Source organism: Strigops habroptila, chromosome 3 (genome assembly GCF_004027225.2).
Source record: "Strigops habroptila isolate Jane chromosome 3, bStrHab1.2.pri, whole genome shotgun sequence".
Classification (NCBI taxonomy): domain Eukaryota; kingdom Metazoa; phylum Chordata; class Aves; order Psittaciformes; family Psittacidae; genus Strigops; species Strigops habroptila.
Genome location: NC_044279.2, coordinates 65,991,365 through 66,008,053, shown reverse-complemented (window position 1 = coordinate 66,008,053; position 16,689 = coordinate 65,991,365). Strand labels below are relative to the sequence as shown.

Here is a 16,689-nt window from a genome sequence, read left to right as displayed (position 1 = left end):
AGGAGGGAGGGAAGCCCGGCTCGCGAGCGCGCACCGCGCGGCCGTGGGGAGGGCGGGGCTTGCGCGCGTCTCGCGCCGGGGGGCGCGGGAGGGCGCGGGAGGGCGAGCGGCGGAACTCGCGCGCGCGCGCGCAGCGGGAGGCGGAGAGCCGCGCACGCGGAGCCGAGCCGACCCGGCCCGGCCCGGCCCGGCCGCCCCTCAGCGCCGCCGCGCCCTGCCCCGCGGCCTGACAGGCAGGTGAGGGGCCGCGCTCCGTGCCGGGTCGGGGGGGATGTGTTAGCGCTTCCCACCGGCCGCTGGGGGGAGCCCGAGCCGGGGCGGGGCCTGCGGGAGCCGGTAGCTGCGGGCAGTCGCCGGAGCTGGGCAGGGGCTGCGGTGGCGGTGGTGGGGCCTGTTGCCGCGGGGCTGTCGCTCAGGTGGGTCCGGTTCCGGTGGTGGATTCCCCGGGGGCTCCGTGGCCTGTCGGCTGGCCGGAGAGAGGGGGCGCCCGGGCGCGGCCGGGGGAGGTGGCTGAAGTGGGGGGGTCGGGGCCTCGCTGTTGCCGGGCCCCTGCACGCTGTCACCGCCCGGGGGCTGGGCCCCGGCCGCCCTACCCCCGCCCGCAGGGACCACGGCGCGGACGGCCACATCACCCCGAGCTGGCCCGCGTCCTGCCGGGCATGGCTCGGGGCGGCGGGGCGGGTTTGGGTTTGGTTTTGCCTCGCACGGTAGTAGGTCCTTCGTGCTCTTCCCATTTGCGTTCCGTATCGTATTTTTCCTCCCCGCCTTATTTAGCCTGTCCTTGGGAAGCGCACGCTTTTGTTGTCTTAGTCACATCATCTGAGGTAATGGTGAGCGGTGCCTAAACCTTACGGTGTGGTTGGCGCTTTTTATTTTTCGCTGTGAATGCCGAACCGTCATGTTTCATTTATTTTAATGCATCTACTACAAAGTAAGTGTCAGCTGACACGGTGCTTTGTTTCTGAATCTGCTGCCATCCTGAAGCGTGTGTCAGGAATTGCTGTCTTTCCACATCTGTCTCGTTTGTAACGTGAACTCTACCTCTTACTTGCGAAGTGTACAATTTATCTTACATGGAATGTTGCGTGCATGCTGGAAGTTTACATCATGGTTCATGCCGACATGGTGTGAGATGGTTTAAAGTCAGACCCCAGTGGGAATGGGAGAGGCTAGGAGATAGGAAGAAAAGATATAAAGAAACACCTATGGAGGTGGTGCTGGGGGAAAGCAGTGCAAAAGCCAAGAGAATGAAAGCAAATGGATAGAAATAGATTTGGGCTGAAAAAACAGTGTATGTTTAACACTTTATCCAAGCTCGTTTTGGGGTCACATTGATGTATGCAGAGTGGTTGTAGCTGGATAATGCATTACCTCAAATCCAACAGGCTGTAAGCAGAAAGAAGTTGTCTCGTTTGACCGCAGAGTCATAATTCTTAAACAAAAGGCAACTTGACTGGGATGTCTACAGCAGTAACCTCCACCAGCTGCCTGCCCTCCTTTTCTCCTGGAGGTTACTGCATCTATAGCGGTAGGTGGCTGTGTGTATATCTCCTCCTGAGCTGCTGCGATCTACAGCCTGACATGTTGCTGAATTTTGTGTTGAAAACCGCAGCAGCTCAGATGCATGCCCTAATTCAGGGTCACTTATGAGTCAGCACCCTTACAGCCATATCAAATAAGATTAGAGGAGAAAAATCACTGCCTTGCCCATGCTAGTATGAAAAGAGTTGGTAGTACCAGAGTTGATGGTTTGTTTTTTTTTCAGTAATAAAATATTTGGACTAACCCATTAGTTATTTAACAACTGAGACGGCTTTACCAAATGTAGGTCAATTCTGGAAGTATAGTTCAGAACTTTATTGCAGAACAGCAGTCCTATGTATAGTCAAGTATATGACTTAAGTATATCATCCAGAAATCTGGAATTGTCTGAATCCATCAAGCTGGAGGAGGGGCTGCAGCCAGAAAAAGTTTGGGATCTGCTGAGTGAAATGCGACTTTATCGTAGTACTTGATATAATTTGAACTTCCTCCATCGTCTCAGGGAAACTAATTTAGCTGTAATTAAATCACTGTAGGGATGTTAGCAGGTTTTCTTCAGTTTGGATTTCTGCTCTCTGGGCTGTATTAAAGCAGCATGTTTTTTATAAATCTTAGCATTTATCTTTGATCCTGTCACAAGCTTCTATGAGAATTGCATTAACTTTTCCTCTCTAATATCTGGCTAACGGCCTGGCTAGCAAAAAAGCAGATTGGGTATTTACATGGCCTGTGTCTTTTTCTTGAACTGCAAGTCTTGGTCATGAAAGAAACCTAGTTTGGGTTTTTTTGTTTTGCTGAATCTGCCACTTTCTCAGTTCCTGGTAGCAGTTACCTGTGATGCTGCATGAATAGAAATATTTCACCAGGCTATTGTAAACAGCGCATGAGTTCCTTGCTGCTATTCCTTATTTTGTGAAGCAGGATACTCTGCCATTGTTATCCCTTCTTCCCTCACCCCTCCCTATTTTCAAGCCTATTCCCCAAAAAGCCTCTATTGTGCGAGAGGTTTGTTACAACACTTACCTGGCTAAGCCACTTGAAAACTGTAGTACATTTAGAGGGTCTGTCTGTATGTACAGATGGATGGATGCATGAAGCTTTTTAAATAATCAGACTGATTGCTAGAATTAGGAAACAATAATATGCATTCTTGGACCTTGTGCCTACCCTGCTGGAAGAGCACTCTGGGTGATGAGGATTTGATCAACTATTGCCTGTTTGAGCCAAGATTTTAACTGTGGCATGCAGTGTGCTGCCATATGGCAGTGGAAGAGCATGAGATCCTAGAAAATCCAGCACTGGTTTAGGAAAAGCCATATTTCTCAGCATGTGGGTTGTGTCACTGTCATTAACACAACTTCCTTGTCAGGGTGGAATTATGATGGAAATTCTGTAGAAGTATGCTTTGCTTTGCGTGGTGGTGTTACCCGTGGTGACTTTAGGCTAGCTGTCTGCATAGATTCACCAGAAACGTGGTTCTAGGTACTTCTGGGCTTTTGAAATATCTCTAACGCTTCTGTCATTTTGTTTCACGTATTGGGAAGTTGGTTGTTGGTTGCATGCCTCCTGGGGGGAAGAGAGAAACAGACATGTATACAAACACATAGTGTTTATTGACTGTATACTCTAAAAATCAGACATAAACTCTTTAGCCATACAGTGACAGGAAATTAACATCCACAGGTCTGCAGTCATGTAGGTAATTAGAAGAGTGAGAGTTGGTTTAATCAGTTCACTAGGAAGTATATGTGTGTTCTGACTCTTGTTGCTTTTTGTGTTTTGGACTTTTTTAAAAAAGAAAAAAAGACACATGGTAATTTTTACTGTTTATCTCGCATCTGCTTTTAAATTTATAGACTTACATTTAATTCCCAGTCATTGACAAAGCAAATCCTGATGCACCTACCCAGCCCGCTTACACATGTCAGTGTTAAGAACGTAGGGCAGAAAGGGACAGAGTCCAATCCCTGGTAAACCCAGTCAAGAACCAGCAGCTGAGAATGGTCCACAACATATCTGCACCATGTGCTAATCATCCTGTAACAAACTCAGTGCTGCCAGTGAAATACTTAAAGTTGTATGAGAGAACAGATGCTGGAACAGTGTCCAAGACTTAGCCATACCTGGGAAGCCTTGAAGTATGAGGTCCAGAAGTGTTAGGAAGGAAGAAAAATTTCTGTTGGTACACAGCAACCTGACAAAGGGAAAGAACTTGCTTGTGCACCCAAATTTAGTGATGAGGTTAGACTTAGTGTTAGACTTAGTGTTAGACGCTTTAGTCTAACAAGTGAGATGAGGTGAGACCTTTGGAAATATCAGTAGCGCCTCATGTTCTGCCTTGAGTGGAAGCTGACCTCCAGAGCTTTAGGGCATTCATGTGCTATCTGGGAATGAGAATCACAATATGAACAGTTACTTTTTTTTGTCTTTTTGTCTTAATGTCATCCCTTTTGCTTTCTTGCTGTCAAGGCCATGAGCATAAGAGTATTTTGATAAGGATAAACAACCCTGAGTTTCATGGGTTCAGTGTCTTGTGTCCAGCATTGGCTGGCTTGCAAACAGTTTCCAAAGAGAACTTCCTTCTGTCCTTTTTGTGAGTGATAGTTGTTAATTTAACATGAAAAGTAATGAGCTTTTTTACCTTTGAAAACTAGTCAAACCTAAAATCTACAATATAGTCCCAAGATAAACGCTTCACATTTTTTACATACAGTAACATAACAACCATAGCTTTTGTGATTGTGGTGTGCGCCAGAAGGTAACAGGACTTAGATTTTTCTCTTGGTCTTGGTTAACACACCCTGAAGTTGTAAATCTTGTCTGTTCTCTCATCATACCCACTCTTTGAATTCTGGGGTAAAGATATCAGGCAGGGTTTCACTGGAGTAGAAGATGTTCCTTTTTTTGGAATTCCATCTTTTTCCCCTCCCTGCTCTGTTCTGGAGTCCAGGTCCTGCTGTATAATCTAGTCATGCTTTTTCCTGATTAACTATTTGTGTGTGAATTATGAAAATGTGAGCAATTGCTGCCTCTGTTAATGAAGTCTAATGTGTCTGCAACAGTGCTTTATGAGATTAAGACAGCTCTTGTAAAGGCTGACTTTTCTGTAGCTATTATAAAGCTGACTTTCAAAGCTTTCCTTGTGCAGACAGGAATCGGTGCTACAAGAAAGCTCAGTCTTCTGGAAGCTGGCTTTATGGCTCCCATTATGCTGATGGGAGGCACTGGAGGGCAGTCACTGTACTGCAAGATGTGCTTGCCTGCCTAGTTCCTGATCAAACTGCCCCATTCCTATCAGGCAGTGATGCTATTAAGGAGTTGACTCCGTAAATGTTGCAGTCTGTCAGCACATGTCAGTCCTGAACAGAAATTGCAGAAAAGAAATTCAGAGGAAATGTTCCTTGCTGAAGGCTGCAGAAGTTATTCCAAAATTCTTTCTGTTTTAGCAAATGTAAGCAGGGATTTTCCTGTATTTCTGCAGTATGCTTTTCCATATTTGGTTATTACATACCTAGAAGTAATTACTGTGGTATTAGTATTTGTTCTGCAGTAGGGGGAGATAGGAAAGATGTCATATATATATATGACAGAGAGATCCTCCAGAGGCTAACTTTGCATTAATGAATCTTCCATTTGCTGTCAGCTGTAGCTGGGAATGTCTGCTTTCTGAGCTGTTGTTTCACATAAAATACTAGATACAGGGGCTGATTGAGACAGCGTTGGTAAACACATCTCGTTTTATTGGATTCTTTATACTGAAGTTGATCCCTCCAGAATTTCTAACATTTCTATTATGCCTGAATACAACCCTCATTGAAAACACCACATTTTTTGACAAGACTAGCGTACATACTCCTGCCCTCTCTCACTTTATAATTGCCTTACAAGTATATCAGCATGAAGTTGGGCAGGTTGCATTTTACTGTTCTTTCAGCACGTTAGGTTCTGCTGCAAGATTTACCAGCTTTCATGCTGCTTTGAATTACCGTTTTTGTTATGTATGGTTCTGGATATCACTGTACTTCTTGGAGTGGTAGCTGCTTTGGAGGCGGCTTGATTCTGTGTTGCTTTTCAGTGGCTATGACTAGGCTATTGTAGTGAAACAGATTCATTTTAGTTGCCACAAGTTGCACTGTAGTACATTTAAATGTTTACTGTCAGATTATAAACTTTTTTTCACAGTTCGTGGTGTCTGTCTCTGAGTGTGATCTTGTAAGACTTTTTAGCTGGCACTTCAGGATGCAATTATCTATCATTTTCATACAAAAAATGTGTTCATAACTATCCTTTTTTTCAAACCTTTTCCTACAATATTGTATAATTCTCATCTATTCTTTTTATGCTTCTGATAGTCCTCCTTTCAAGCTTTTTCATAATCTCTAGATAGCATTTTCAACTGCAGTGAAGCAGGTTGATGGTGTGTCTCTGTACTTGCAAAGCTGCTATGCAAGTCTCTATTTACATGAAGTTTTTACTTTGGCTGGCATTGATTTGTTGGATTTTTGGTTTTTTGTTTGGCTTGCAGATAGGATGCTCTTTGGAAGTTTGTGTTCTCTTAGTGAACAGTGAACAAGAAAGTTTTGTTTCACAAATGTAAAGGTATGCAAGCTACCTTGGGGGAGAAAATGGTTTAGCACTGGCTTCACTGGTTTTGTTTTTTTAAACACTTGCAGTTTATAGTCTCTTTCTTTATAATCTTATTTAAGGGGTCCAGCATTGGCAGAAAGGACTAAAGGTTTTTGAAACCTGCAGGAGAGTTTGCCAGGGAAAACTGGTCAATACAGTCATGTCACAGTTGGACAAGTGTTCTTGTGCTTACCACTATCCTGTAAGGTTAAGGGATGATTTATTTGTGACTATATTTAGAGTCACAGTAGAAGAGGAAACAGGAGAAACAGGGCTGCATATTGTACTCGTGTAAGGTAAGATTCTACTTCTGAGATTCCTAGTACAATGCTAGTCTGGGGCAGAACGTTGGAAAACTTGTCACTTTTCTGTTATATTGCTGTCTGAAAAAAATTTTCCATGTAATTTTGCTTGGACTCCTGGAGAGTAACTGGAACTCTTTCTTCTTCCTGATTAATTAGTATTGTGAATGAGAAAAGATGTTTCCATCACTTCCTTCACTTTGCTGTTTCCAGGATGAAAGATGTTTTCCTAGTGTGGATTGCCTTAATATCTACTTCTGTTTATGGTTTCCTAATAGCAACAAATTGAAATTGCTGGTGATAAATGCTACTAGAAAAAAAAAATGGGGAAGGGAGGAGGGAAGAGTGAAGTTTCATCTTGTAACATGTTGGGGTTTTTGTTTGCTTGTCTCTTTTCTTTCTTGACAAATCTCCATGTCAGTGAAAATACTGAAACTGGCTCCATGATTGGAAGGGTGTATTTAGTTAATATTCAGAATATTCCCAATTTTTAAAGTCTAACAATGATGTAATGAAAGTTCTCATCTCAAGAGAAATACTGGAGTTTTATGTTTGCTCGTTTCCAAAGACTTTCTTTTCTTAATCTACTGCTTTATTTGGTTTTGCTTTTGAGAAACGAGTGTGGAGTAATGCGTGGTGGCGATGTCAGCGATGTCGGAGTTCTTCCTAAGTTTTACGTGTGCCGGCTCTATTCCATTTTGGGTGTGATTAACTCATTAGGAATGATCTAAAATCATTTTTGTGCTTCTTGTATGTTGTTAAGCACTTTACTAGGTGATATACTTCTGAATGCAACAGTAATGTACTTCTAGCAACGTTTAAACTTTATGTTTTTGGGAGAAAGTGCTTTAACTAAAACAGAGAATAAAACACGTCTGATTTTTTGGTTCAAGGTAAACTTATATGAAGCTGTTAAATGAATGAGTGTTTGCACTGATTTACTGTGGTGAGTTTCTAGCAAATGAATTAAGTGCTGTGATTTGGATTAATTTTTCAAGAGAATCCTTGTGAATGCAAGCTCTCAGTTGAATGTACTTTACATAGTGTCTAAGAAATCATATCTAACTTGTTTTGAGTGCTCAAGTGGTGTCACAGCAGCATTTTTAGCATTTTGGTATCTCAAACAGTGACAGCTATTAGTCTGAAATAGCTTTTCTATTTGGGAGAAGTGTTTTTCTTCCAGATCTGGAGCACAGTGTCTTGCTTATTGAAGCAACTCCAGTAGAACACTGTAGACTTTGTTACATAGTTTATATTTCTGTCCTGTTTTGCATAAGCTGAAATAGAAGAGATGTTTTATCTGTAACTTGTATTTCAGAAAATATCTGTAGGTGGTGTTTTGGTAGCTAACTTCAATTATTAATGCTGCTGGCTATCTTTCCTTGGCCTGTTTTCCTTTACATATGTGTTATAAAATATCCTGTAGCAATATTGCTGTTAGCTTTGGTTGTCATTTACAAAAAAAAGAGAAAGTGAGAGAAAGAGAGTGTGAGTGCTTGAACTTCTTGAGGACTGCTCACAAAACAGTATCAGTTCCATAAGCTTTGTGAAATTACTTATGGTATTGTATCTACTATGAAGTAGTGTGAAAATGACAAAATGCTGGCTTACTCTGATCTTGTTTTCCATTTAAAATTTAGGGTTAAAATAAACATTTAAAAACTACTTCTTGTTGCATCTTTTCCTGTACTAACTTGTTTCTGAAAGGAAAAATGACATATCTTTTCTTATCGGGCTTTTACTTTTTTCTTTCTACCCTTTTCCAGTCTTTTTTGCAATATTAATTTTTTTGTCTCTTCCCCTCCACCCACTTGTACTATTTTTACAATTTCTTTTGTAAGTGTACTCCTCTTTTAAGCCTTATCTTACATCTTCTCACCCAATTATTATCTCACAAACGTGCCATAGGGTTTGGAAAAATTAATTCCTAATATCTGGCAAACCTGACTTCCAAGCAGAAGGTGAGGCTAAATGAAAGCTGGTGTGGAAGGAAAGATACTGGGATATGTAAGATGCTGCTGCTTTTTGGACACTATCTGTACTCTTTCATCTGATGGGGAGAAGTCAGATCAGGAATGTTTGTGTTCTAGTTTTGGTTTCAGTTGAGCCCAACAGTGGCTTGAAATAGTACACTGGAAAAAACAGGGGGGAGGGAAAAAGTGAGAACTGTATAGTGGGAGTATTTCTAAATTACAGTAGTTCAGCCACAAAAGTGGATTTTATCTCTGTTTCATGCACCTCTGCGCCATCTTGACTATTAACACTGGTCTCAGCCCAGTGCCCTTGAAGAGTTACCTACTAGCACTTGCAGAACAACATAATGTTAACAGTGCAAAACCATGGAATTCTATTGCATGCGCTATCAGAGTTCTTGTTTAAAGAAGAAGTAGAGGGTAAGAGGACCTGCACTATGATGGTATGGTACTGTTCCATTTTTTCAAGAGATTACTGCTTTTGGAATGATATTATTTAATGGAATTAATCTGAGCTGGTTAATAAGAAGCATATTTGGATTGAAATCTTTGCTTGACCTGAACAAAGATTTATGTTTTGGACCGAATCCCAGTTTGAGAGAAAGTAAGACGCTTGAACCAGTTTTCTGTGCAGGTGTGATTTTTTTGTTCCTCTTAACCAAATTGGTCCCATTGGTGTGTGATTGCTGTTCTTTCGCAGTTGTATCTATAGTTGCTTAAGCTTTGTGGTCAGTAGTGATTTCATGATGATTCTTAGTTTTGGTTCTGACTGAAGGAAGGCTGACAGGAACACTAAAGGGACCTGCTAGTCAAGGTCATGATGAGAATAATTTTGTCCATCTACCTTCCCATTTGCAAGATTATTTTCACAGCAACAGGGTTTAGAAACCATGTCCTATGGAACCTAGCAGTGCTGGAAAGATAAAAAAATACTGCTGAATGGGCTTTATGTTTTGGTTGTCTCTCCCACTCAGAAAGGTAACAGGTAAAGAACTAGGTCCAGTGAGAAACAGGAAGATAAGTTAAGTTTTGTAGAGAAGAAGTTATGATTTGAATTTTTTTTTCCTCTTTTTCTTTACTGTGATAATGTAACAACAGAAAAGCAAGAATAGAAGTTCATTTTTGAGTTTAAATATTAGAATTTAAATAAAAGATTGCTTTTTTTGTGTGTAGGAATTGAAAAGATGGTGGAGAAGTGTAAAGGTAGTAGAATACACTTAATGCTAATGTGGGACAAAATAGTTGGTGGTAAACTAGGCATTTACTAAGTTATTTTTATTGATACAGATTTTAATATGTTATTCTTTTTGATACAGATATGGTTCTGAACATCGTGAGCACGTGACTTCAAAGATGGACAACTGGATCTTTTATAAGTTGTGATTGGCCTTAAGCTGACTTATAACTGTTGAACAACTTAACAGGATTTCTCTCATTCCTGATTTATGCCTATATAATTGCCTCACACCACCAGCTTAATCATGTATGGAAGTGCTCGGTCAGTTGGTAAGGTTGAGCCAAGCAACCAGAGTCCAGGGCGTTCACCAAGGCTGCCACGGTCACCACGCTTGGGCCATCGTCGAACCAACAGCACAGGAGGCAGTTCTGGGAGTAGTACTGGGGGTGGCAGTGGGAAAACCCTTTCTATGGAAAATATTCAGTCCTTAAATGCTGCCTATGCTACATCCGGCCCTATGTACCTAAGTGACCATGAGAACGTGGGTGCAGACACCCCAAAAAGCACCATGACTTTGGGCCGATCTGGGGGGCGGCTGCCTTACGGAGTTAGGATGACTGCAATGGGTAGCAGCCCTAACATTGCCAGTAGCGGAGTTGCCAGTGATACTATTGCATTTGGAGAGCACCATCTCCCTCCAGTGAGTATGGCATCCACTGTGCCTCACTCACTGCGCCAGGCCAGGGATAACACAATAATGGATCTGCAGACACAACTCAAAGAAGTATTAAGGGAAAATGATCTGCTTCGCAAGGATGTGGAGGTGAAAGAAAGCAAGCTGAGTTCTTCCATGAACAGTATCAAGACCTTCTGGAGTCCTGAGCTAAAAAAGGAGAGAGCTCTGAGGAAAGATGAAGCTTCAAAAATCACCATTTGGAAGGAGCAATATAGAGTTTTACAAGAGGAAAACCAGGTTTGTCATCTAATGTCACTGTCGTGTTAGTGCAGTGGCATGATTGAATAAGTTTAATAAACTTGCATGTCATGTTTAAGCAGCTGAGTTATGTTGGTGCTTTTCCCAGGTAGTTCGTATGAATAAGGTGTATTTTCAACTTGCAAGCCTCTTTTTAAATGTTTCTTGTCAGACTTGCAAGCCACCTCTTGAGCACTCAATTCTCCTGTGTGTTGTGTTACTTTTCCTAGAACTGATGCTAGCCACTGGGTTTACTGTTGGATGTATTTTACCCTGTCCATAATTAATATTTCTGTAGTGCTTACCTCTTGCAGCATTCCCTGGGGCACTGGCCCCAAATACAACTGAACTGTTGCTGAATGTTGACAGACTGCCAGGAAAACAAAGTTCACATTACACTGGTCTTATTTTAGAGCTCCAGTTAAAACCTCCAGAGCTGCAGTTTTCACAAACAGATATAAATTGTGTTCTTGGCTATACTTAAGTAACACTGTTTAATACGTGTACATCTATACTTTTGTCATAGGCTGTGCATATCTTGTTATGCAACTATCATAAAGCACCCTACCTTTTTTTTTGTAGTGGTCTGGCTAATTAGAGAATAGGCAAAAAATCAGAGGATCTTGGCTGTCTAGTTCTTTTGTCCCTCTTAAAAGCATCCCTAAATTAGAATAAAACTGAGAGGTAGATTAAAATTGAGGTTTCTTTGTACTCAGCTCTACTTATTAAAAGCTTTTTAAAAATGTTTCCCACCTAGACCTTGTTGCTGATTTAATCCAGAAGTAACTCATTGTCTTTGAGTTAGTGTCCTCCTGTTTAGTTGTTTCTCACCAAATGCGAGTTAGGCATCTCTCTGGACTGTCCAGTAAGAAACCTCACCACTCTTATGGAAAACAAGCTCAGAGTCCAACTCCAAAGTTTCCCGAAATTAAGTCAGCTTTCACTGTGATAAAATTGCTTTCCCTCTTGAGGTTTTTAAATATCCAAGAAAGTTTAATTAAATACTTTCCATAATTCAAGCATGATCATGTTCTTGAAGCTCTTAAGGTATACTTGCAATTTTAGGCAGCACTTTTACAAGGTTTGCTTTAAAGGGTGGGAGAGGGAAACTGGTGGAGGGAAAGAACAGCACTGGTAGTACTTCATAAGTTACACTCTACTTTCAGGTGACCTGTCTTAAATAGTAGATTCCGTTTGGTTAGTGATAATCTGCTACACTGGAGCTGTCTGCGATTTTCTGTTCACTTCTTAAAGAACTGAGCTGAAGAAAGTTAGTTGCTTATCTTGAGTTAGTATGAAATAATTTTATAAACTTGTGTCATTTTATAGCTGTATTCTTACTGAATGGTAAGTATCACAATACAGAATTTGTTAATGTGTGTGACATTTTGTATTCATTTTCATGTGTCTTCTTGAAGTGAAGAAAACCTAAAGCTAAATAATTTCATTATGAAAGTAGGATTTCCTTAGAGGGAGTAATCCAGTGAAAATTTTAGTTATAATGGTATAGTACCAGTAAAATGAATACATGGAATATCATTCACTCAAGTTTCTCATGCTCTTTGTATTTCAGCTGCAGGTCAATATTTTAATTCTCAAATTCTTTTCATTTTTAGGTTCTGGTTTTATACCAAATGTAATATCTTAGACTATAGGAACGTTCTGAAATGAGTTTTGACATTTTAGGATGCTGTGGAAATCTTGCAAGAAAAATGCAATGAATGTATGGTTTAGAATGGATTAAGTGGTTACTAAACGTGTAGATTGGAGAACAGTGATTCTTCTGATTGCTTTTTTTCCCTTGTCTTTCCTTTATCCCCTAATTAAACATTTACAGATATTTCCAGGCTGCTGTTCTCTAGGCAATCACTATAATTACTACCACACTGGTAGAATTGTATAACTTTGGCCCAAAAAAAGAAGGGTGCAATTTAAAAGGAAAAGAGTATTATTGCAATGAGCTGTAAAAACTAAGAATGCTAATTAATAGATTATAGTTAGCTAACAGTATGTCCTAATTCAATTCTGAATCCATTGTGTCTTTTATAGCCTTTTGGAGTTGGTCACTTCAGCCCTTTATAAGGAAGATCAGTTTAATAGGATTTACTGTAATTAAACAGACTTCTCTGTTTAGAGACTGAACAAGGGATTTCTCTGATCTGTTTGGGGACCAGAGAAATCTCTTCATTACCCTTCCAGCCTCCCCATAAAATGATTGCAGGAACTGGTGTTTTAGATCTAAAACCCAAGTATTTCATCACATCACTTTTAATAAAGACTTCCCACATGTGCAGAACTTGTGCTTTATATTACATTTTGCTAAGGCGAAATGCATTGTTAAAAATTGACTCAACTCATGGAGCAAAGATGCTGGCTGACTCATGCCATTACGTGGTAGTTATCTCAATATCTGTGGTCTTGGCTCTTTATTCCTCTACACCTTGATTGTCCCTGAGTGTTTGGTTTTGGTGGTTTTTTTTAATTGCTGTTCTTGTCACCTCCACTTCGAATGATTGAATTGCCTCTTGGTTTTGGAAGCTGTTAAAAGGTTGTTAAAAGTTGTTAAAAATTGTTTAAAAAATACCTGAAGATGTGACCTCCGGTTGGTTGCTACCTCAGCCTCCTGTGAACAATGCACTGGTGTCTGGGTTTTCTTTCCCATTTCTTAAGAATGTGTGCAAATAAATCACAGTTATTGACGTATTGCTTACTGATTTCCAAGAAACTTTCTGGATCCAGTAAAGACAAGAGGAGACTAAAGAGCATGCTACCTGTCCTAAGGCAGTTACATCTCTTTGGTTGTCTTCTTAAGACAATAGGTAGCAGGGATATCTTGGATATAATACTGAGAATATCATGCACCTGTATAGCTCTCATTTTGGTTGAGAGTGCTTTAGTCTTGCTCAGTTGTGGTGTTTTCAGCAGCTGTGGTGCAGCACAGCTGCATTCCTCAGCTACTCTGAGCAAATACTACAGCTGTGGGGTGTAGCATATGCTGCTTTATTTTCGTCTTCTGTTACTGATCTTGAAGAGCCAGAAAATACTTTCTTTTCATAAATGGGGAATGTTATTGTCATCTCATTTTGAAAAGCTCAAAACTAAACATGGAAAGTATTCCTGTAATTAACATAGGTTCTTGGAAAAACACAATAGATTTCAGTGCAGTGTGGATTAGTTATCCAGTTATAGTTTTTACAAGAAGCCAAAAGGAGGGTGCAGGTGATTTGTCAAAGGTTAACAAACCCATGTGTATCCAAGGAGGAATTGATAGAGCCAATGAATAGGAGCTTGGTTTCGGCATGGTGTCCCTCTCCTCAGCATGCTTTAGTAGGAACTGTATCTTTTTTGAATTGAAAAATAATTTTTTTTTAGTCTGTGTGGTTTAAGGTTTCCATGGAAACCTCTTCATTAGAAGCCAGAAGAGGGAAGGAAAGACAGTGAGTGTTTTTTGTACTTCAATGGAAATAACTTCCCTAAGAATTGGACCATGGTGGACTACGTGGAACTTGAGAACAAAGGAACTCCTCTAAGTTGAAATTTGCTTATACCAAGGTGATTGTACCTTAGAATAAGTAGTGCAGTGCAAATTTGATGTTTGATGCCCTGCATTAAAAGTTTCCCACATTTGACTGATATGTGTTTAAGATCCGATTTATGTTTCAGCTGAAATAGCGTGGTACTGATGAAAACATCTTTTTACTTTGATGTATTTCTGTGGTCTTTTTGTGGTTAGAGGCCTTAGATGTCTGAGTGAGGGAGTTTAGCCAAGAAAATATTTCTGAAAGGAATTTCACCTTGTTTGGGGTAAGCACCTGAAGAACATTCTACTTTATTGTGATGGAGAAATATGATGGGTGTACTCCAGCATTTCATCTGCGTTCTTCTCCAGAGTCAGAAGTTCTCTCTATCTCATAATAGTGTGAAATAAGCATCTTACTTTTCAAAATATAGTTGCCCATTCATTAGCCTCTTAACTGCGTTTGGTGCTGCTCTTGAGACTGGCTGAGCTTTTAATGCATACATTGTTTCTCTGAAAATCAGATTAATTCTGACTTCTCCATTGATTTAATTTTTTTTTTTAATTAAATAAATAAAAAATTTAATTTGCCTTAGTACTGTATCATTCTATTACTAGTACCATTCCTGAGTTGGTTAGTAGTTGATAGAAAGTTAAACTTTCTCCCATTATGGATGTTTAGTTGTGCAATATGCGATTCTACAGTCAGTGGTTTAAAGGCATTATCTGTATCCCACAGCATTAGACTTCTTTCAGCGGCAGGTGTCTGTCGGTTTTCTAGAATGTTGCCAGCTTTAAGGTTCATTCTGTTTTTTCCCCAGTTGCAGCATGAAATTATAACTTAACTCTCCTTTAGAATAACTCAAAGCTATCTCCTCAAGAGTGCTTGATATCTGAGGCATTCATCAAGTTGCAGGACTTTGTAATGACTTCAAAAATTGTCATGTAGTCACCCAGGAACCAGGCTTTCTGTGTTCTGTCTCTTTGCGATTGTAGAAGGAAATAAAATTAGACTTTTTGTGCTTATCTAGGTTCCCCAATACTCCTTTTCTCCCATGTTTCCTATTGAAGTAGAATCTAATACCTTGATTCGCTTTGAACTGTAGCATAGGCTGAACAGCTGGTCTCTTCTTGATCCATTAAACATACAAGGCAAATACTACCAACTTGAAAGCAGCTTGTAATAAAACAGGTAATGTCAGTGGTACTGTTGAACTTTGTAGTTTAACTGTGCTTTTTGCTATTAAGCTGGGGGAGGGATTACTTTAAATTTTGGAGAACTTGAAATATCTGCTATATTTTTTTATTTTTTATTTACCACTACGTGTTCAGGCTGTTCAGACATTACAGAATGTTTTGCAATTGCAGAGTCAGTATTTACATTCAAACAATAAAGAAAAGAAAGAATCTATGGAAGGAGTCATTATCAACGTCTAGATCAGTATTTGAAGAGATCTCATGATAATTTGAATGTTTATCAGTTGACCTCCATTAAAAAGTTCTTATGAATTCACCCTTGGAAGAGACTGGATTATTAAAAAAACCAACCCAAACAAAAAAACCCACCAACATAAAAAAACCCCAAAACAACCCAACACACCACAACATCCTGCCCCCCCTCCCCCCCATCCCCAGAAGCATTAAAACAGTCTTTTTGCATGTGCACTCATTGAAATGAGCATGATCAGATGCCATAATACTGGCATAGAACACCAGTAAGAGGGCTTCTAGTGATCATTGCTTTAGAAATCGGAGGAGTTAAACTTATGTATAACAGTTACAGGAATAAATACCATGTGACTGGCTTCTTCAGTTTAATTTTAGTAACTTGGTTTGTAAACTGGAATGCTAAGTAATATCGTTGGTAAACCTAAGATTTTGATGGCTGTTGCATTTAAACTGTTTATTCATCTATATACAAGCTTTTAATTTTTTTAGTTTTTTATTCATGTACTACTACTTTTTCCTATTGATATTTCAATGACTCAGGTATATGCATAGTGCTCTGGTTTTGCTTTTCCCTGAGTAGGGGCTACTGGTCCAGGATCCCCTTGAAACTGAGAAAACTGATTTAGTCTTTGCTGCTTTATGCTGCCTGCAGTTCCTATAAGGATTGCTTTTAAAACCTAATGATCTGTGTTGCTAATTTGGAAAATAAATACTATAAGCCAACAAGGGTGAGCAATTGTTCGGAGGCAGTTAGATTCTTCCAGAATTTGACTCCACAATGTCAAAAGGAATTTAAAGGCAGTATGTAGTTTCCTAATGATCTCGGGCAGTTCATTGCAAGCACACAGAATAACACCAGGACAGTGACGGCATTTCTAATCTCATGCGTAACATAATGAAAATACACTTTTTGTTGAGGAGGAGGGAGAAGGGGGTAGAGATAAGCTGTCCAATATGAAGATGTTTTTCAGTGCTCTGCAAATACAGCAGAGAGGTGGAGAAAAAATTTTACCTTTTTTAAAGATGCTTTGTTTGACATCTGTTGCTGTGCGATTTCTGCATTGTTATCAGGTTCTGTATTGTGCTGCTATGCATTTCTGTTTCTGCAGTGGTAGCCTTTCCTGCTTCTT

General features: G+C 40.1%; 1 protein-coding gene across 14 annotated transcripts in view; it reads left to right on the top strand.

The window, feature by feature from the left end:
* The first annotated feature begins 4 nt into the window (after window positions 1–4).
* Window positions 5–16,689, top strand: part of ERC1 (ELKS/RAB6-interacting/CAST family member 1) — a 287,995-nt gene continuing 271,310 nt past the window's right edge. For 6 of the 14 annotated variants that reach the window (XR_003990582.1, XR_003990581.1, XR_003990579.1 and 3 more), the window contains exons 1-2: window positions 5–237; window positions 9,760–10,593. Coding sequence is in view for 8 of the 14 variants with exons in the window: in XM_030479675.1 (XP_030335535.1) it covers window positions 9,925–10,593 (669 nt within the window). In the remaining 6 variants the exon portion in view is untranslated. Of the gene's footprint in view, window positions 238–300; window positions 417–9,759; window positions 10,594–16,689 lie in introns of those variants that run through there. The other 8 variants (XR_004389888.1, XR_003990580.1, XR_003990578.1 and 5 more) reach the window with 3 other exon arrangements.